Raw genomic sequence first — 22,267 nt, 5'->3', positions numbered from 1 at the left:
GAGAAATAAGCAAAAAGTTGAAGTTCCCTATCAAATCTACTCATTACCTCCTGCAAATGTGACTTACTTTGAAGAAACCCTCTGTCAGAGGCAGTGATTGCTTCAAGGATTAATGCTCCTTATGTTCCTCTTGCTAAAAGAGGCACTTCTTGGAAGGTCTGATAAACTGTAACTCCTGGTTCCTTGAGACTGTCTTCTTGACCCTTTTATAAGGTTACTAGGGTTTTGTGGTGTACTAAAGAAAACATGCACACCCCGGTTTTAAGTAGATATCATGCTCCCTTCCTACCAAGTATGTCCAACAAGTGAAGGTGTTTCATCCACTTCAGTCACTTCAAACAATGCCTTCTCCTTGTGAAATGCCATTCTTCATTTTGCTATACAAATGCTTTCTGCTACCACTAAGAGCATTCCTATGGCTATTAGTGGACCCATTTCAGTGTGGAACAGCATTATTACTACCCTTGCCCCTAAACTTGCTTCATGTGGGGAACGGAGGAGGGAATCCAGCTGATTGCCAGATTTCACCCAGCAGCATGGAACACTAGCTGTAGACTCTCTACAAAGGTTTAGTCAGTATCACACATCTAATCATTTAGTTTGGGACACTTTAGGAAATCCTGGTGTCAGTTTTCAGGAAGGTCTGTTTCCTCTCTCTCACCAAGCTAGACAATCAGAGAAACACTTGGGGGTGGGAGAATATAATTGGGAGGTCTCATTTTTAAAAACCTGGGTAACTTTCTAGAGGCACTTGTAAGAATGTTGTTCAATTCTGCAATTTTAATCTTTTACAATAGAAAATTTTTGTTCATTTTAGTTTATAACCTGTCCTATTCCTTTTTGTTGCTGACAACAAACTGTAGACCGTGGACCGATGCTTGTGAATATGCTAGTAGATTACTACTTGGAAAACAATTCTCAGCAGGCATTGCAGATCCTGTCCACATTGCAAGAGCCTCATGACAAGGTAAAATAACTTAGTTTTTGGAGAAAATGGAGCATGGCAGATGTTACTCTAGTATTAGAGAAGCTTCTAAATAGAAGGCCAGTTAAAATTCTTCTTTTCCCTTGATGTAGAATCAATTGATACGTTTTATCTGTGTTGTAAGAGTAGGTTAGGTTTAGTTTAAAAAAAACAAAACAAAACTCAAACACAGAACTTCATTTTGTTTCATGGATTACTTAAACTGGGTCCATGGCTGCCATCAACTTTACATGTTGATCACAAGAGATGAAATTACAAAGCTCATAGAAGATCTTTCATACAGATACTTAATATCTTTTACTTGTAATGTAATTGCTTTACAGCTTGTGGCAGCAGCTGCTTATTACTGTTACTAGATTTGTTTCCCATTGAAGGGAGGGGAAAGCGCAACTGCACAAGAATATACAGGGATTCTGCAGGCATGTGGGAATTTTTGAATGAACACTTGGCAAAACTAACAGCTGTTTTTTCTGCTATGGCTGAATACTTTGGAGCAGAATGAGTTTCCAAGCACAATGACAAATTCTGGTTTGAACAACATTTTGTTGTCAGTATCACCACAGAGAGACTTAATCTGTATCCCTGTGTTGTACTCACAGAATTGTATTCAGTCTGGCTCCCTATACACACTTGTAAAACACATTTAATTCGTGTAACTGAGAAGAGCAACTTGTCAAACATACAGATTGGTGTCTGTTGTTCATCAGGTTCCTGTAAATATTTTGTAACATTTCATTTCATTTTCTACTCCTCTGCCTCCTCCCCTAAATTTGGTTTCAGCACCTACTGGACAAAATTAATGAATATATGGGCAAAGCTGCTACCCGTTTACATACTCTCTCACTGCTGGGTCATGTGATAAGACGACAGCCATCTTGGAAACATAAACTTTCTCAAGCACCTCTCCTGCTTTCTTTACTTAAGTGTCTTAAGGTAAGAACTATGTCAACACTGAGTATTTATTATATGTATTATAAGGGGCCCTTGCTGTAATATCTGGGTGCCATTTGCATGAATTGGTTAGGGGAAAGGAAAATTTTGAAAAATAGTGAGTACATACTCTATTTCCATTGAAGCACACTGGTGGAGGAAGCTTACACTGACACTTCCCACGTAGTAGATGTTCTGTGGATCACTGATAATCCTAGGTCTGAATGCTTCTTGTTTTATAAGCACTGAATTTCCCTAAATTGTACAACTTTGTATCCTTTGCTTTATGAAAACATGTAAAAAGTTAAGATACTAAAGTTAATATAGGGAGAAAACAATGTTTTGTGATTAGCAGGAAGACTGCAAGTCAAGACTCCTGGTTTCTTTTCTTTCCTGTGGCCCTAACTTGCTGAGAGAATGTGCCAGTCACTTGACCATCCTGTACTTTTATTTCCCCATCTGATAAATAAGTAGTAATTATATATTCTGTGTATATCTCACATGCGAGTTATGAGAATAGATTGAAGTTTGCAAAGATACATGAATACAAGGTACAGAAATTTGCATAATTAGTTATAATACTAGATTAGCATTAGTAGAGTCACTATTCATAAAGTTTTGTTTATTTTTTTTCTTTTAAATTGGAGGCATCAGGCAGACAGAATTTACAGTTTGGGACCTCTTCAGTTACCTTAGATTTATCATGCAACAGTGCCTTCAGCTAACATAAGTGTTTTGTTTCAGCAGTGCTCAGTTTTTTGGTCTGTATTTCAGCAATCTGACAAACTGGTTGTAGCTAACCTCAAGTTTTAATACTAAAGCTCTAAACTCAAGATACAGATTATTATGCTCTGGTCCAAATGGCTTCATTTTTATCACGTTTTTGGCCTTGTTACTATAAAAGGTATACTATTTAGCTTGTGTGGCTGCACAGAAAGAGGCTTGTATGCATGTAAGAGATGTTAACATGAAGACAGCTGGGGCCTAGTTTTAGTCCTCTGCCAGCCATGTGGGGTACCCAGATCAAATTTCAAATCTCTTGGGCTCTGGAGGCAGAGCATGTTTAGCTCTAGACAGGCAGAGGTAGGTATACCAGTAGTGGTTCTCTCCATTCAGATAAGGAACTGATATAAAGACTGCCTTTGAAGGAAGTTAACGAATTCTTAGGCAGCAGGTCAGTGGTTGGAAGACAGGATGGTAGCTGGAATCCCTGACTTTCTCTTGGGGATCTGCAAGATTAAAGGGCAGGTGTGAGAGTGAGTCAAGGTTTGGTTGGTTTAGATAAGGGTCCTTACTTTAAGGATGCCTAATCAGGTTGTAACTATGTGATGTCCATTGTGTACTAGTGCTGCGTCAGGAAAAAATGAAGCTTTTCCATTTGAATTCTGACTAATATGACTTTTCTTCATTGCAGACTGACACAGATGTAGTAGTACTCACCACTGGTGTCCTAGTGTTAATAACCATGCTGCCAATGATTCCACAGTCTGGCAAAATGTACCTTCATGATTTCTTTGGTATATTTGGCCGTCTCTCATCCTGGTGCTTGAAGAATCCAGGTGAGAGATCTGACTTTGTTGCAAGTATGATTCAGTAGCACCATTTCTCTGACTGCTGGCGAGCACTTTATCTTGGGAGACTAGTGGTGGGCTGCAGTTCTGACTCCTGGGGTTAGTTAAATGGGGAAAATTAGATACTAAACTCAAAGCTATTTCTTTTCTTTGACAGCTAATGTCTGGATGTTGCTCTTGCACCATGGTGCTTATTGGTACAACACTCTGAAATGAGGGATTCTGTGATGGTTTAAGATCAATAGTGCTGTTTCTGCCACTACATGGCAGGAATGCAACCCTTAGAGCTCTAAGGATATGGATGGATAGTAGGTCTAGTAGATGGAAAGGTGAGAGAAAACAACTAGCTTGAACCAGGTGCTAGTTTGGAGGCTCTCAGTTATGAGTGTTAACTATGGATGTAGGAATTTCTGACAATGCTTCTGAACCAGTAACCACTAAAGTACTATTAGTATTAGACTTTTCATTTTAACATTGATTGGTCTTAGTCCATTTTGACAATCCATATGCCATTTTGGGGCACAATTCTGGAAATTGTATGTCTTCTGTCTGTGTGACCCTGTGAACAAACGCCATAGTTGAGTATATAGAGGTGTGATTTAGAAGGCCATTTTGACATTGACTAATATCATAGCTGCATCTACAGGCCAGAAAGACAAGCCAGTAGTTACACAATTCAAACTTATGATACTTTTTTCTCTGTGGTTATCGGATTTTTATTTGACTTTGAGCTGAAAGGGGTGTGCTTATTGATTTGCTTAGTGTTCAGTCAGTCATGCAAGCTACGATTGTTGAAAAATTAACTCTTCTGCAAAGGAGCCAATCTGAATAGAAAGCGCTTTGTTTTAAGGATTTATTATGTGTATTGCTGTAGCATGTAGGCTTCCTAGTTGTGGACCTTAGGTACTGTACAAACACAGGATAAAAGACAGCCTGAATGAGTACTCCATTCCTGATTTTACTTTTTAGTTCAGAGCTGATTGACACTTGTGACGTGCAAGTGCGGCCTCTCCTTTCACACAGATGATGGTGTTAAGCATTGCTAGGCTATGGTACTTCCAAACTGTCATTTGTCTTGAATCAGAACAGACATTCTTAAAGCACTATCTCTTAACTTCTGACACTCAATTTCTTTGATCTCATCAGCAGAATTTCTCTTCTTTCTCTCCTCCAATTCAATCATGTAAAAAGGCTCTAACTATTTCCCCCAGGTCATGTGGCAGAGATCTATCTCGTCCATCTCCATGCCAGTGTTTATGCACTCTTTCACCGCCTTTATGGAATGTATCCTTGCAACTTTGTCTCCTTTCTGCGCTCTCACTACAGTATGAAGGAAAACTTGGAGACTTTTGAAGAGGTGGTCAAGGTAAAATATGGCTTATGTTCATATCAGCTAAGAAGAATGTGTCGTTTATAGCTGCAAGACTGTAGTTATCTGCCAAACAAAGTTACTGCATTGATATAATTGGATTGAGTACTGTGCAGTGAAACAGGATCATGACAGATTACTGGCAGAATGAACCCTTAGTGGAAGCAAAAACAGCTTTCTAAATACAAGCAAGTCTGAAATATTAATCTAGCTGTCACACTTGTGTAACCGTCCTCTAAACTTTTAGGCCTTGCCTATTTCAGCTACTTGTTGGTGCTCCATTTTTGGAGTTGAATATGGTACAAAGCTTTTCCAGAAGCACTAAATACATATTTCTGTGTTTGCCCCCACTTTTCCAGCCAATGATGGAACATGTACGAATTCATCCAGAATTAGTGACTGGATCCAAGGACCATGAACTGGACCCACGAAGGTATATAAATTCACTCCTCTATTAGGAAAGGCTGTGAATGAGCAGTCTTTAGATGGTCTTTTTCAGGAGGCTCACAACAGAAATTTGTGCCTGCCAACAGAAAAGTCCTATGCCAGTGATACTCTGCAATCAATATTCTAAGGTACCCCAGATAAAACATAAGATTTCTGCATCCTAGCTTTCAGCTGGGGATGGGGCACAAAAATTGTTGGAATAGGTCATTTACCAGTTGTTTGTTTGGGGGTTGAACTTCATTTTGTGTCTGGTGGGTGGATAATTACAATACCTGAGGAAGATATTTTAGTTATGGTAGAAACCAGTTAGTACTACTGTGATGTAACAATGTTATCGACAACTAATTTGCTCATTTTTCTTAACAAAATAAAGAGGAATCTGCAGGCTCATTATGTGCATTTTGATTTGACATAAGCTACCCGTATCTGTTTCACTGGGTCAAGTTTTAATATTGTGGTTTTTTACCTTTGGCTCATTAGAAGTGCTTAATAGAATTTAAGTATTTAAAATGGCTTCAGTGTATCTGATCTGGTGCCTAGAAAATTCGATTCAGTTAACAGATCAATTCTTTTAACAGGTGTGTTTTTATGTGGCCTCAGCTGTACTAACTTTTTTAGAAATAGGCCCATTTGCCTGCAGCAGCACCACTTGCTGCTTTTCTCTTGTCTCCACAGGCCCAGCAACTGAAGAGGAGAAATTGATTCTTGTTCCTGCACAATAGTGCTCTTCCCCTGCTTTCAGAGTCACTAGGAAAACACTACTAAATGGGAACCCATTGACTATCACAATGATCAATTTTGCAGGCTTCTCTCAGCTGCATTTTGGGGTGGGGGTGGGGCAACACCTCTAAAGAGTTAGATTGGCACAGAATTGTCAGTTAAAGCCCTTTGGGTTAGTATCTTGCATAAACTATCTTGCTTCAAATTTTATCTTATGGCCAAAAGCAAAGTAGCTTCTAAATGGATAACTTCCCATTTTTTCTTACTATACTTTAACATGCAATGAACTTCCATCCTCTGAGGTCTTGGTCTGTTCTAATTTGACTGCTGAGTTTAGTTACTCAGTTATACAGAGAAGAGGTGTACAGAGTGAAAGAAACAAATATAATATTTGTGCCCAAAACTTAAAACAAGTAAAACTCCTTAATTGGTGTACCAGATAGCAACTTGCAAAATAGTTTCAGATTCTGCACTGCTGGTTTGTCTAAATTTGGACTCCCAACATCTGAGGGTAGCTGATCTGATCTCTCCATGTATTGAAGCTCAGGACCATTCAAGCCTTTGTATGCTTTTCCTCCTTTCCAGAGTGCTCCAAAGAAGACCCTGCTTGGTTCAAATAGATCTATTTCAAAGCTGTTATGTTGTCAAATTGGAGTCACCTCTTATGAGTCATCTAGGTGCAATTTCTTTGTAAACTGTCTAAAATGTTGCAAGGCACTTGTATGGTGCCTCAGTCGTGTTTCAGATGGGATCATGCAAAGCTGGCAGGAACACAAATGAGCCATCCGACAAACCGGTTCCTAATATGTCCAGGAACCTTGATTTAGAATCATAATTAGCGTATTTAAGACTAACTTACTCTTTTGGCTCCAAAAACTATCTGCAGGTGGAAAAGACTAGAAACTCATGATGTTGTGATAGAATGTGCCAAAATCTCCCTGGACCCAAAAGAAGCCTCATATGAAGACAGCTATTATTCTGTGTCACAGCCAGTCAGCATATGCTTGCAGCCTCGTCAAACTGACCCCAATGCCAGTCCTTACATTGACACACACAGCAGCTATGGTAAGAGCTGATTGCCACTTTTAATATCCATTGGAAGCAGACCAGCTATGTTACAAAAAAAATCACAGTTCTTACTATTATACCCTCCTTGGAGTCCAGTTCTACAAGACGACTTTTGCAAAAAGAACATTCTCTCTCTTTCTCTCCCTCCCCACCTCCTTCTGTACACGCGTATGAAGTCCTGATATTACTATTCTCTAGCAATGTCACCAAGCTGTGTCCTTTTTCCTTGAAGGATGAGCTAAGACAATTCCTGTTGCCTTGTCTGTCATATACTCAGAATTGACAGTAGTGATTAGCTGGTCAAGTGTTCAGCACTTTGAGAATTAGGCCTCTTTAAGGTTGCACACTCAGATACTGAAAAAATCATTAGCCACTTAAAATAAGTGGTGTTATATATTTTGCATGGATGGAAAGGGATAAATCTGCTCTCCAATAGCCAGATTGTGTATAGGAACGGATGAGTGGATTTGATTTTTTTTTTTTAAATAAAAACTGTTAAATATCTGCAAGAAGGACCATCAAGACCTAAATCAGATTTGATAAACTAACATGAATGTTCCTTTTTTTTTTTTTTTTTGAACTCCAGGGACTTCCACTTCTACCCCTTATTCCACTCCTAGGCTAACCCTATTACAAATGCAAGGGCAGCTACGTCCGATTCTGAGCCCACAGTCTTCGCGGCTGTCAGCTGAGCCACAGCAGGTAATGCATCTAACCATGGCATACCAGCATGTTATTACAAAGATGTTCACTCTTCAGTTCTTAAATTGGCTTTTTCATTGGATTTGGATATTTTAGAAATAAGTGCATTTGCTTTCAGGTGAGCAAGCATTGCAGCTTCCTAGTATAACTTCTGTACCTAATATAGTAAAGAATTAAATGTAATCCTCATTGATACCTTTTTGTTTTTGACATTTGGCATAGGCCAGAATGTGCGTATTTCATTTAGGTTTTTATTACATATGCCTAATTGATTTGCTTATATTGTGAGTCAGGTTACCATCTGGAGCCCCTCTGCAGTTTGTGGTATGACCACTCCACCAACCTCTCCAGGAATTGTCTCGTCAGAGTCCTCACAAACTTCATCACAGCCTTATAGCAAATATTTTAGCACACCTGGTATGTACTGCATTTCAGAGTTAGTATTTTAATGGGTTTTTTAACTTGGTCTAGAAGTGATACTTTGTTAAAAATATCTGTGTAGATACTTAGGGTTGCATACAGGCTCCTTAAAGGTGAATCTAAGTGTATTTGGAACTTCTTTAAACTGCTTTTCCCCTAAAAATTCTCTTACATAGTTTGCTGTTCGTAAGTTTTGATGTCTTTAGCTATATCATTACTCCACACTTGAATGGAGCATACAATTTTTTGAATGGCCGTCTTAAATGGGAACAGCCAATTCTGCATTTGAGTTCTCCAAATCAGCATTTAGACATCCAAGTACTCATTTACACAGCTAAGTTCTACTATGAACACTGAGACAGAGAACTGGGTACCCCGAGTTAAATACCAAAGTTTGAAAACTGGATGTCCCATATGAAACTGAAAATTGTGAGGTTTGAATGGCAAATCACTTGAACTTTTATGAATGTGAAATTAACTCAAATAAGAAGGATATGGAGTTTTAATGGTGATTAACCTTTTCTTTGCCTTTTGAGCAGGTGGAAAAGGAACCCCTCTAGGAACACCAGCCACCTCCCCTCCTCCACCCTGCATTTCAGATGACTTTGTGCACGTTTCACTCCCTCCAGCTGCTGCCACACCTCTCAAGAAGGTAAAGGCAAAATGTAATTTGCAGGCAAAGCTGGCTTCAGTCTCTGGGTTAACTTTTCATGAGAACCTGTTTTTCACTCATGGTTGTCTGTGTGTAAATCAAAAGTATTTAATTATGAAAACATAGTTTGGGCCTTAACACAAGCTAACAAATTGCCTGTAACTTCAGGCAATTTATATTTGGGTTAGCCTGTCTCCGAAGTCCTTTATCAATTTACCACTTAAAGTCATCTGTCTGGAAAAATTCCCTCTCACTGAACATGTACTAGAGGCTGCTTTATGATAGATGTCTGTTGCAAAGAATCCTTATTTTCTTCCAGGAGGACAAACCGGATCCCGGGAGGCCTTCGCTGTCCCGACAGCAAAATGTCATAAACAGCGAGAAAGCATTGGGTAAACTACATCCTCTTCTCCCAGCTCTCAATAGTCTTACCCCAAAGCAGTGATCTCATTTGTGGATAAATGTTTCCAGTTACGAAAGACTTCTCCCTTGCCCTTTCTCCATTTTTTTCCCCATCCATTCCATAGTGGTTCCAGAATCCCACTCTAGCACCACGATTCAGCTTAACTTCACATGATAAAAACTTTTTATTTGTTTTCTGTTAACTATTCACCTCCAGAAATACTTTGCATGGACTGCCTTCTTAGCTGCCCCTCATCCCCACCCCAGTGTTCCACAATTTAAATATTTAATGTTTGGAACACAGAACTAAAGTGAAGGTTGCAAAAGCTTAAAAAGGAGGAGAAGTTCAAGCTTTGAGGATGATCTTTGGAAGCTCTCTTATGTTTAGATTCCTCAACTTCAAAAGGACTTGCACTGTTATGCATCTGTAAGACTGCCCAGGTGTGTTCCTTCACTGCGTCAGCAGTTCAGTATAGACTCTTTCCCCTCAAATGCTTCTGGAAGCAGAACTTGGTATTTTTTCATGCTCCTGCAGTGTTACTATATCACTGCATTTGAGAGAACCCTTTCTAGTTACTTGTGGAGTAGTAAAATCTATAGAGAATGTTTGAGAGAAAAGTGTATCTTACTGGAAATGGAATCTGTACTTGCCATTTCCTCTATCCCACAGCCACACATCTCTGGAAGGGGTGGGAAAGGACTTTGATGGTACCACACTTAGGATGTTAAAGAATTGCTGTAGAAATGTTTTCAGGGTGGAGAAGATGCTGGAATTTAAAACTAGCTTTCCACAGTGGAGTTGTCTTGCAGCACTGGTATCTGAACTTTCTGGTGTTTGGCATTTGTGCTAGACTTTCCATTGGATTCACAACTTGTGACTGAGCTGCGAACCTAAGGTTTCTGTCCCTGCATTGCTTAGTATGTGCCTCTCTATCATCTGTCTCAGACTTTTGATCTGTTACTCAGTCACATATGGTTTAGTTTGTACTGCATTCATTCAGTTAAGCTTTTTTTGTAGGTAAGTACTGTTTATTGGAGCAAGATGAGTGTTTTAAAGGGAGTTTAGATCTGGCCTGGAAATCTAGCAGTGCAAACATATTTGAGACTTAAGCTTTGTCCTTCCTTTTCATGGGTAGGAGAACTGCAGACAACGTACTTCTCTTCTGTGGAGGAGACTACCTCATCTCACTCTGCAGTAACACTTCTTGTCATTTCAATATCACATTGGCTGTCTCTGGAGGGACCAGTGACCTAACACTTCAGGACTCTTTGATTTGCGGGTGGAGCAGAAATGGGGTACGCTCCTGTTGTGGGGAGGATCTAGAGGGATGGAGAATGTTGTTTGAAGATTATTTCAGCAGAAGCGGAAGATATCATATTGTTAAGTCTTATGATGACATATAGCACCTGTACAATTAATTTTTGTTTTTTTTTCTTCAGAAGTGCCTGGCAGTAAAAGTTCTGTAAATTTAAGTGATCTTCCAGAATTTTTAGGTTGCCTGGCCTCTGATGAAGATAGTGTTGAGAAGGACAGAGAAGAAGGTAATGTCTGTTGGTATTCGTATGTAGGTTTTATATGCATTTAGACCTCGAGCTAGTATGGTACTGAGTTTGACGATGCAGACTTTCTAATTTTATCAAGCCAGATATAAAAGAGTATTAGTTATTACTGCAGCCAGAAGAAAATGTGTGGATTCAGGGAACCTATCGGGGATACCAGCTTATTCCTGATAAGTATTCCAAAAGTGGCATAAATTTATAGTTAGTTAATTTCACCTTGCTTCTTATCAACTCTTCCCACGTAAATCAAGAGACTTCATGTTCAATATGCAGCAACTCTGCACGTATTTCTGATGAGAATGAAATATCCTTAATTTCTGAAAAAAGTTGTTCCTGTCAAGGTATACTGAGCCACACTGCCCTGCTTAATTGTTGTAACCCTCCCTATTGGCTTTGTCTTCCTGATCCATTTAAATGTTCTATTTTTGAAACCTACTCCTTTTATGCAACAATAATCTTAGCGATCCTTATTGTTTACGTATGTATCAATGTAAAAATCAGATTTCAGAAGTGTAATACATAAATAATAGTAAACCCTTCTTTACATGGCTAGTGTTAAGGCTGTATTTCCTCTTTTTAATCTGGGAAGAATTTCTGACTTTGAGACAACCAGTAAGTCCCTAGTTAACTCTGTAGACTCTTCTGCATTGGTTTTAAAAAAAAAAAATTACCATTTATAGGCAAATGGAAAATCTATTTATTTTAATATCAAGGATCAAACTATCTTAATTTTAGAACATTATCATTTACATTTTGTAAGAATGAATTACTTCTGCGCACCCATCCCTGACATACTGATGATTACATAGTCCCTTTATAAAATATTCTGGTCAAGATAATTTTGAAATAAAACTTTATAATGTTCCTTAATTAGCATGCCAGGCTAGATGGCACGGCTCTAGACTTTCTTCTAGTGACTTTATTTGGGGCCTGAGCCAAAGACTATTGAAGTCAATAGAATGATTCCATTGACTTCAGTGGATTTTAGATCAGGCACTTATAGTATCTCTTTTCACTCTCCTTTAAGATTTTTTTTCCAAAATTTTATAGAGTTTTTAATATCTACAGGTTAACTTTCCTTTTTTCCATCCCTGTTCTGTTAGTTTTCTGATATTCTGTAAAACCGCATAATATCTGTATTTTCTAGATCCATAAACAGGGGTAGCCATTATTTAAAAAAAAAAAAAATGGTTGCAATACCCCTAACTATTCCTTTGAAAAATTATTCCATCCTAAAGTCTGTACTTATTTCCAGTATTCACAACAGCCGTCTTTCCCCACAAGTAAAAAATCCAAATTCTATATTAGGAAGTAGTTAGCAAAAAAGGAAAGACTTCCTCTCTGTCAAAATTTCTAAAAACCAACTTATAGGAGGATAAGCAAATATTTGATTTTTGTATAAAAATAGACCCCCTATTTGCTATGTGGAAAATTCACCCTTATGCAGAGGACTATTGCAAGGTTTATGTACCACTTAAAACCCTATTTTGAGTATTTGAGTGAGACAGTAGTCAGTTTCAAAGTAGTGTCTTAACACACATTGTGTTGATAGGGTGTCCTTCAATATTTTCTTCATATTAGCACTATAAGGGACGATATAACACTTTTTCCATGTTTAATATAGTTAGTCTCCCTTTTTCTTACAGATGTATGTGACTCTTTTTAATTCAGAGACGTTTTTTCCTATGGATAAACTAAACAATATATTTACAAATTTATCACTCTTCTTTGGAACTTCAATTGACAAGGACTCGAATAAAATTAAAAAAAAAAAAAAAAACTCTAGAAACAAAGTGCATTGATTTACATCACCAGTTTTGATCATGATTTAAATCAACAAGCAGAAAACCTTGATATATATAGTTCTTTATATTTTTAATTAATTTCCTAATGAAAGGTTGATTCTCATTGGTTGGCAACCATTAAAACATGTTGATTTGTAACTAAATATAGTCTTTTTACACAGACTTTGGTAGTGCTTTTTGAAAACCAGGAAGATACAATATATCTATATACCTATATTTAAGCAATTATATAGTGTGACAAAGTTCCTGCTCTACCTTGGTGGGTCTTGCACTTATTGGCGGATTTGCTCGTCTTGGAGCTTCACGGCAGCCCTCAGCTTGGCCATTTTTCTGAACCCACAGTCCAGGTCGACTCCTCCTGTGTCTGACCAGGAGTTGGGAGGATTTGGGGGGAACCCGGGCCCGCCCTCTACTCCGGGTTCCAGCCCAGGGCCCTGTGGAATGCAGCTGTCTCGAGTGCCTCCTGGAACAGCTGTGCGACAGCTACAACTCCCTGGGCTACTTCCCCATGGTCTCCTCTCAACACCTTCTTTATCCTCACCGTAGGACCTTCCTCCTGGTGTCCAATAATGCTTGTACACCTCAGTCCTCCAACAGTCCGCGTTGCCAGCTCCTCACATGCACACCACAAACTGAAGTGAGCTCCTTTTTAAAACCCAGGTGCCCTGATTAGCCTGCCTTAATTGATTCTAGCAGCTTCTTGATTGGCTGCAGGTGTTTTAATCAGCCTGTCTTAATGATCTCCAGAAGGTTCCTGATTGTTCTGGAACCTTCCCTGTTACCTTACCCAGGGAAAAGGGACCTACTTAGCCTGGGGCTAATGTATCTGCCTTCTGTTACTCTCCTATAGCCATCTGGCCCGACCCTGTCACAATAGCTTAACTTACCTCTATTTGGTTTCTTAATTTTCACATTTTTTATTGTTAAGAAATGCATCATTCACCATTGTCTATTTACTGAACTTATTTTTTTTATTTGTGATTTGTGTAAAGTGCTATTTGGATAGAAATTCAAATTCAGTTAAAATGCACAAAAATAACTTTTTTTTTTTATTCAATAAAACTACCGTAAATGTGCTGGATACATTTTAAAAAAAACTTATCAAAACATGCTTTGCATTTAAAACTAACGGTTTTATTAAATGAAGTATTATCTCTAGTTAATTAATTGAACTGATGATTTCTGGTCAGTGTCTTTCAAGATTTTAGAATGAATAGATCTCGTTTTTTCATACCTAGTTTTTATTCATAGATTGGAAGAGGAAAACAAGCTTTCCTGCTTTATTCAACTAGTTCATTTCAGTGTTAAGAAATTGATTGGAAGCTGAAAAACTGAAATGAAGAAAAGATTCTCTCTACACCTGCAAAAGAGGCTACTGCTGTCAAAAGCTGGTTTAGCACTTTCACAAACTCTGGTTCCAAGTGTTTATCCAGTGACTTTCACTATTATTCAGTGGTTTGACTTCTTCCTAAAACTTAGCAGCAAATATGAACTGCTGAATATTTTTTGTATTTGATTAAAATGACTGTAATTTGTAATAAGTTTAGGCCTTAAAAGAAATTGTCAATTTTAAATTAAATTTTAAATATTTAACGAAATTTTAAAAACTTCTGATTTAAATAAATCAATTTTTAAATGACAGGTTTCAGAGTAGCAGCAAAATTAGTCTGTATCCGCAAAAAGAACAGGAGTACTTGTGACACCTTAGAGACTAACAAATTTATTAGAGCATAAGCTTTCGTGGGCTACAGCTCACTTCATCGGCTGTATAGAATGGAACGTATAGTAAGAAGATATATATACGTACGTACAGAGAAGGTGGAAGTTGCCATACAAACTGTAAGAGGCTAATTAATTAAGATAAGCTATTATCAGCATAAATGTTTTTTAGTTGGTGTTTTTACTCACCCTGTATAGAAAGGCTGGTTTATTTTATTTGCTTTATTTCTAGCTTTACCCACAAGCTAGTTTTTCCAATTTAATAAAACTTACTCTTATTTGTATTATCTTAATCGTGGTAAATAATTTAAATCCTATTGTGCATATTCCGAAATACTTTGTCTGGTCTATTTCAATTTGAAAAATCTTCCCAAAGTTTTAAGAACTCAAATTACACTTTGAAAAATTCATCTCTCTGACATAAAGCCGTGAGTTAATTTGCATCCCTCAGTTTTGATATTGTACCCTGTTCTAATTTTACATTAAGAAAGTGTACAGGATTTGTATCCCAGGTTACAAAGAGCAAGCCTGAGTGTGTGCCAGGTAAACTGATGTCTAAATGTTCACAGAGTTGGTTTGGGGGCGTTCTATAGGGGGTGAAAGGTGGATTGTCTTAAGACAGCATCAAACTTATTTTTTTAAAGCTTTTTTGCCTATTAACTGCCTTTCCTTTTTTTTCCTCAGATGCAATATCAAAAGAGATTTCTGAGATCACTACAGCAGATGCTGAGCCCGTGGTGCCTAGAGGAGGATTTGACTCTCCTTTTTACCGCACAAGTGAGAGTCTACCAGCCTCTCAAAGGAAGCCCCATTCAGTAGCCTCCAGTGTTCAAGGACACAGTCTGAACTCTGAACCGTTAGCCTCGTCTCTGGACAAATCTGGGCCTGAGGGTGCACGAGACACACCTAAACAAGCATTTACTCCCATTGACAGACCCTGTGGAGCCTCTCATGAAAGCCCTGCTGGTAACAGGGTAGGCCAATCCTCTATGGAGACCAGTATCCTCACTCCCAGCCCTTGCAAAGTATCAGCACAGAGAAGAATGGGGTTTGGGAGCGGGCAGCGTCCCTCATATGAGCACCTTTTTGAGGTTGCATTACCAAAGACTGCCTACCTCTTTGTTAGTAAGAAAACTGAGGAACTGCGAAAGAAATTCAAGGGAAACCAGGAAGAAGACTGCACATCCTCCACCTCTCCAATGGAAGTACTGGATAGACTGATACAGCAAGGAGCAGATGCACATACCAAGGAGCTCAACAAGTAAGTGTCTACAGACCTTGCTCTGCAAACACTTGGTTACCACTTCACTATTTCTTTCCTTGTCAGTTCATATATCAATAGCTGTGCCTAAAATGCTGCTTTGTTTGGAAACCAAGAAGCTCTGCAGACATGGCTCTGTAGTCCTTATATTGAAAGTGCAGAATTGCTTCATGTTAAGTCACCTCTTCAGAGGTTCCTAGCTGGACATGCGTGAGTTCTTGAAAGTGAACTTTATAGCCAGAAAGGTAGCTTAACATTTATCTGTATAAGTAAAATGTCTTTATGAAGGTAGAAATTACCACATCTGAGGTGGAAGTCAAACTCAAACAGCTTAATGGGACTAAATCAGGCAGCCCAGATAATCTCCATCCTAGAATATTAAAGGAACTGGCACATGAAATTGCGAGCTCAATAACAAGGATTTTTAATGAATCTGTAAACTCGAGGGTCATACTCTGACTGGAGAATTGCTAATATAGTTCCTATTTTTAATAAAGGGGAAAAAATGATCCAGCAAACTACAAGCCTGTTAGTTTGACCTCAATTGTATGCAAGGTCTTGGAACAAATTTTGAAAGAGAAAGTAGTTAAGGACATAGAGGTGAATGGTAATGGGGATAAAATACGACATGGTTTTACAAAAGGTAGATCGTGCCAAACTAACCTGATCTCCTCCTTTGAGAAGATAACTGATCTTTTAGACAAAGGAAATGCAGTAGATCTAATCTATCTGGATTTCTGTAAGGCATCTGATATACTTCCACATGGGAAATTATTAGCCATATTGGAGCAGATGGGGATTAATATGAGAATTGAAAGGTGGAGAAGAAATTGGTTAAAGGGGTGACTACAGTGGGTCATACTGAAAGGTGAACTGTCAGGCTGGAGGGAGGTTGTTAGTGGAATTTCTCAGGGATTGGTTTTGGGATCAATCTTAGTAAACATTTTTATTACTGACTTTTTGGTTAAAAAAAAAAAAAAAGTGAGTTTGTGCTAATAAAATTTGCGGTTGACACAAAGTTGGGAGGTATTGCCAGTACCAAGGAGGACCCAAAATATCATACAAGAAGATATGGATTACTTTGTAAACTGGAGTAATAGAAATTGGATGAAATTTAGTAGAGCAAAATGCAAGGTCATGCATTTAGGGACCAACAAGAAGAATTTTTGCTATAAGCTGGGGACTTATCAGGTCAAAGTGACAGAGGAAGAGAAAGACCTGGGTGTATTGATCACAGGATGACTATGAGCTGTCAGTGTGATGCAGTTGTGAAAAAGGCTAATGCAGTCCTAGGATGCATCAGGTGAGGTATTTCTAGTAGAGACAGGGAAGTGTTAGTACCATTATACCAGGCACTGGTCAGATCACGTCTGGAATATTGTGTGCAGTTCTAGTGTCCCATGTTTAAGAAAGATAAATTCAAATTGGAACAGATGCAGAGAAAGGTTATTAGGATGATCTGAGGAATGGAAAACCTACCTTATAAAAGGAGACCCAAAGAGCTTGGCTTGTTTAGCCTAACCAAAAGATGGCTGAGGGGAGATATGATTGCTTTCTATAGATACATCAGAGTAATAAATACCAGGAAGGGAGAGGAGTTATTTAAGTTAAGCACGAATGTGGACACAAAAACAAATGGCTATAACCTGGCCACCAACAAGTTTTGGCTCAAAATTAGGCAAAGGTTTCTAATCCTCAGAAGAGTGAAGTTCTGGAACAGCCTTCCAAGTGGAGCACTGCTGGGCAAAAAACCTACCTGGCTTCAAGACTGAGCTTGATAAATTTATGGAGGGGATGATATGAGGAGATTACCTACAACGGCATGTGGCCCATTGGCTATCATCAGTAGCAAAAAAAACCCAACTGCTGGAGACAGGACGCTAGATGGGGAGAGCTCTGAGTTACTACAGAGAATTCTTTCCCAGGTGTCTGCCTGTCCAGTCTTGCCCACATGCTCAGGGTCTAACTGACTGCCATATTTGGGATTGGGAGGAATTTCTCCCTGGGTCAGATTGGCAGAGACCCTGGGGGTTTTCTCCTTCCCCTGCAGCATGGGGCATAAGGCACTTGCAGGTTTAAACTAGTGTAAATGGTAAATTCTCTTGAATGGTAAAGTCTTTAAACCATGATTTGAGGTTCTGGGTCTATTTCAGGAGTGGGTGGGTGAGGTTCTGTGGCCTGCCATGTGCAGGAGGTCAGACTAGATGATCACGATGGTTCCTTCTGACCTTAAAGTCTAGCAGTCTGTGAATAACCTAAGGACTCTTGCTGCCTTTGCTGATGTAGCTCAGCTGTGTTGCTAAACCTGATGGTGAGGAAGTGGAGGACCATTGGCTGCTTCTCTCTAATGTGGCTTAGATGCTTGTCTGAGACACAGTTAGGTTGAGATAAGTCAGGTCATGTCGGCCTAATAATATCAGTGTACACACTGCAGCCTTGTCCCGCCTATGTAAAAGTGCCCTTCTACACTGACATAATAATTCACCCTACGCCTCTCGTGGAGGTTTTTTGTCAGGGTAGGAAGGGCAACGCAATTTCTGTGTAGACACTGCTATTGGCTGTCTTGTCAATTTCAGGGCTCCATGCTGCCAGTGCCTGGCTCCCCACTTAGGGAGCTGAGAAGGTCGAGCGGCTGCTTCCACTCCCAGCGGAGAGCCAAGAACTCTAGGGGGTGGCTGGTCCCCCTGCTCCTGGTGGGGAGCTGCGTGGAGCTGAGAGTCCTGGCTCTCAGCCCCCGCGCATGCGCTCTCTCTCTCTGTCACACTCGCACTCACACGCAACACCCCTCTTCAGTTAGTGGAACCACTCCTAGGGAGGACGTGCATCACTGACAGAAGGAGGGTAATGTGGACATATGTCAATTTAAAGTCTGTAGTGTAGTCATGCCCTTAGATAAAGTTGTTCATGAGGGCAGAGCTATGTGTCCAGTAATGGGGCGAAGTCTAGTGGCCAGGAGAAGCATAGCAATTCCTTCCCCCAGTGTGAAAATCAGGAACTGGAAAAACTTGTTTGGGCCAAGGTGTAAGAAGGGAGATTCATATATGGATGCATCCATGTCTGTTTTCATTTCCTATTATGCACTCCCTTCATCTCCTTATCCTACTTCCTGCTTCTCCCCTTTCTCAAGCTGCTTTTTACACTTGGGACAGTCTCTCCCATTCTGTCTACCAAGCATCCTTTCTGTCTTTCAAATTCCTCCTTAAAGCCCACTTCTTGCAGTGATCTTTACACCCTCTTACCTGAATTATTCTCGAGTATGATGTTTCATTTGTTAGATTGCAAAGCCTTAGGGACAGGGGCTGTATTTCAATCTGCCTTGTAAAGTGTTCACTTACAGCGTATATAGAACATAAGAATGGCCATACCGGGTCAGACCAAAGGTCCATCCAGCCCAGTATCCTGTCTACTGACAGTGGCCAATGCCAAGTGCCCCAGAGGGAGTGAGCCTAACAGGTGTGGAAGAAAACAGCGTCTTCGCTCTTAGGTTGGTTGCAGCAAGTCAGAGACAGTCTTTATTTTCTAGCAGTTGCAAGGCGGGAGAGAGTACACACAGACAGGGATTCCCCCTTCCTCGGCCAGTCTCTCAAAAGAAAAACAATTATGTCAAGCATTTATACCTTTTGTTACATACAATAATAATCAACAGCTGCATTTTGTTTATACATATTCCTTCCTGATATCTTATTTTTCTCAACAATTTCTGCTATAGTCTGCTTTCCATTCTTATCTTAAAGCAAGGTCCCTTGTAGTTTTCCCATCCGCTTCACACAAACCCCGCTTCTACAAATCTTGCGTTACTAGGGTTGAGGTTGGCCTATTTCTTGCTCTGTCTCTTAACCAAACTAAAATAACTGCACACAAATCTTCTTTTCCCTTTCACACTTCCACACAGGTAATGATCAAGTGATCTCTGTCCTGCCATCCAACTCCACCCTCTGACAAACAGAGGCTAGGGACACCATTCCTTACCCATCCTGGCTGTTAGCCATTAATGGACTTAATCTCCATGAATTTATCCCGTTCTCTTTTAAACCCTGTTATAGTCCTAGCCTTCACAACCTCCTCAGACAAGGAGTTCCACAGGTTGACTGTGCGCTAGTGAAGAAGAACGTCCTTTTATTTGTTTGCAACCTGCTGCCTATTAATTTCATTTGGTGGCCCCATGTTCTTATATTATGGGAACAAGTAAATAACTTTTCCTTATTCACTTTCTCCACAGCACTCATGATTTTATAGACCTCTATCATATCCCCCCTTAGTCTCCTCTTTTCCAAGCTGAAAAGTCCTTGCCTCTTTAATCTCTCCTCATATGGGACCTGTCAAGGTTCCTTCCCCACTCTGAACTCTAGGGTACAGATGTAGGGACCTGCATGAAAACCTCCTAAGCTTACTTTTACCAGCTTAGGTTAAAACTTCCCCAAGGTACGAACTATTTTACCTTTTGCCCTTGGACTTTCGCTGCCACCACCAAACGTCTAACCGGTATTATTATTAGGAAAGAGTGTGTGTGGAAACGTTCCCCCCCCCCCCCCCCATCCTCCCAAAACCTTGCACCCCCCTTCCTGGGGAAGGTTTGATAAAAATCCTCACCAATTTGCATAGGTGACCACAGACCCAAATCCTTGGATCTTAAGAACAATGAAAAAGCATTCAGTTTCTTAAAAAAAGAATTTTAATAGAAGAAAAAGTAAAAAAGAATCACCTCTGTAAAATCAGGATGGTAAATACCTTACAGGGTAATTAGATTCAAAACATAGAGAATCCTCTAGGCAAAACCTTAAGTTACAAAAAGACACAAAAACAGGAATATACATTCCATTCAGCACAGCTTATTTTTCTCAGCCACTTAAAGAAATCAGAATCTAACGCATATCTAGCTAGAGTACTTACTAAGTTCTAAGACTCCATTCCTATTCTGTCCCCAGCAAAAGCATCACACAGACAGAGAGAGAGAGGCTTTGTTTATCCCTCCCCCCAGCTTTTGAAAGTATCTTGTCTCCTCATAGGTCATTTTCGTCGGGTGCCAGCGAGGTTATCCTAGCTTCTTAACCCTTTACAGGTGAAAGGGTTTTTCCTCTGGCCAGGAGGGATTTTAAAGGTGTTTACCCTTCCCTTTATATTTATGACAGGACCCGTTCCAAACCCCTAATCATTTTAGTTGCCCTTTTCTGAACCTTTTCTAATGCCAGTATATCTTCTTTGAGATGAGGGGACCACATCTGTATGCAGTATTCAAGATGTGGGCGTACCATGGATTTATATAAGGGCAATAAGATGTTCTCCATCTTATTCTCTATCCGTTTTTTAATGATTCCTAACATCCCGTTTGCTTTTTTGACTGCCACTGCATGGATGTCTTCAGAGAACTATCCACAATGACTCCAAGAACTTTCTCCTGATTAGCTGTAGCTAAATTAGTCCCTATCATATTGTATGTATAGTTGGGGTTATTTTTTCCAATGTGCATTACTTTACATTTATCCACGTTAAATTTCATTTCCCATTTTGTTGCCCAATCACTTAGTTTTGTGAGATCTTTTTGAAGTTCTTCACAGTCTGCTTTGGTCTTAACTATCTTGAGCAGTTTAGTATCATCTGCAAACTTTGCCACCTCACTGTTTACCCCTTTCTCCAGATCATTATGAATACGTTGAATAGGGTTGGTCCTAGGTCTGACCCTTAGGGAACACCATTAGTTACCCCTCTCCTGTTCTGAAAATTTACCATTTATTCCTACCCTGGAAATTTACCATTTATTCCCTGTCTTTTAACCAGTTCTCAGTCCATGAAACGATCTTCCCTCTTATCCCATGACAACTTAATTTACATAAGAGCCTTTGGTGAGGGACCTTGTCAAAGGCTTTCTGGAAATCTAAGTACGCTGTGTCCACTGGATTGCCCTGTCCACATGTTTGTTGATCCCCTCAAAGAACTCTAATAGATTAGTAAGACATGATCTCCATTTACAGAAACCATGTTGACTTTTGTGCAACAATTTATGTTCTTCTGTGTGTCTGACAATTTTATTCTTTACTATTGTTTCAACTAATTTGCCCAGTACTGACGTCAGACTTACCGGTCTGTAACTATAAACTGTTAATACTGTGTTTTTATTTTCAGATTGCCTCTGCCAAGCAAATCTGCTGACTGGACTCACTTTGGAGGTAAACAAGTTTTTCCTGGTTTAGGACCATAAATGTAGTCCGTAATCAGTAAAAATACATTTCTTTGTATCTTCTTCTACTTGGTTTACTTAAATGATGGACTGCGTATTTGGCTTCTTTCTTTTCAACTGCTGCAGTTCCATGATGACCGTCATTAAGATCAGTTTCAGAGTAGCAGCCGTGTTAGTCTGTATTCGCAAAAAGAAAAGGAGTGCTTGTGGCACCGATGCCACATTTCATTTCGTGAGCATTCAATGAAGTGAGCATCTGATGAAGTGAGCTGTAGCTCACGAAAGCTTATGCTCAAATAAATTTGTTAGTCTCTAAGGTGCCACAAGTACTCCATTTCTTTTTGCGTCATTAAGATATAGTTTATCTGCTCAGCAGACGGTGCACCTTTGTGTTTCAACATTACAAGTTTCTTTTTCTTTGGAAAGTGATAATTGCCTTTCCTGCAGAACCAAAAATATTGCTATGTGCTTTTTTCCCCAT

The 22,267-nt window shown here is 39.5% G+C and overlaps 1 protein-coding gene across 10 annotated transcripts in view; it reads left to right on the top strand.

Annotated features, from left to right (window-relative positions):
• The window catches only part of TSC1 (TSC complex subunit 1), a 60,207-nt gene that overhangs the window by 25,064 nt on the left and 12,876 nt on the right, over window positions 1–22,267 (top strand). For 2 of the 10 annotated variants that reach the window (XM_043530494.1, XM_043530495.1), the window contains 13 exons: window positions 864–967; window positions 1,766–1,918; window positions 3,330–3,474; window positions 4,698–4,852; window positions 5,215–5,288; window positions 6,909–7,087; window positions 7,677–7,792; window positions 8,086–8,209; window positions 8,752–8,864; window positions 9,184–9,256; window positions 10,710–10,808; window positions 15,035–15,611; window positions 21,732–21,775. In XM_043530494.1, coding sequence (XP_043386429.1) covers window positions 864–967; window positions 1,766–1,918; window positions 3,330–3,474; window positions 4,698–4,852; window positions 5,215–5,288; window positions 6,909–7,087; window positions 7,677–7,792; window positions 8,086–8,209; window positions 8,752–8,864; window positions 9,184–9,256; window positions 10,710–10,808; window positions 15,035–15,611; window positions 21,732–21,775 — 1,956 coding nt within the window. Of the gene's footprint in view, window positions 1–863; window positions 968–1,765; window positions 1,919–3,329; window positions 3,475–4,697; window positions 4,853–5,214; window positions 5,289–6,908; window positions 7,088–7,676; window positions 7,793–8,085; window positions 8,210–8,748; window positions 8,865–9,183; window positions 9,257–10,706; window positions 10,809–15,034; window positions 15,612–21,731; window positions 21,776–22,267 lie in introns of all 10 variants that reach the window. The other 8 variants (XM_007061030.4, XM_043530493.1, XM_037879452.2 and 5 more) reach the window with 5 other exon arrangements.

This window comes from Chelonia mydas, chromosome 16, assembly GCF_015237465.2.
Source record: "Chelonia mydas isolate rCheMyd1 chromosome 16, rCheMyd1.pri.v2, whole genome shotgun sequence".
NCBI classification, from domain to species: Eukaryota; Metazoa; Chordata; order Testudines; family Cheloniidae; genus Chelonia; species Chelonia mydas.
This window is presented reverse-complemented; position numbering and strand designations above follow the sequence as displayed.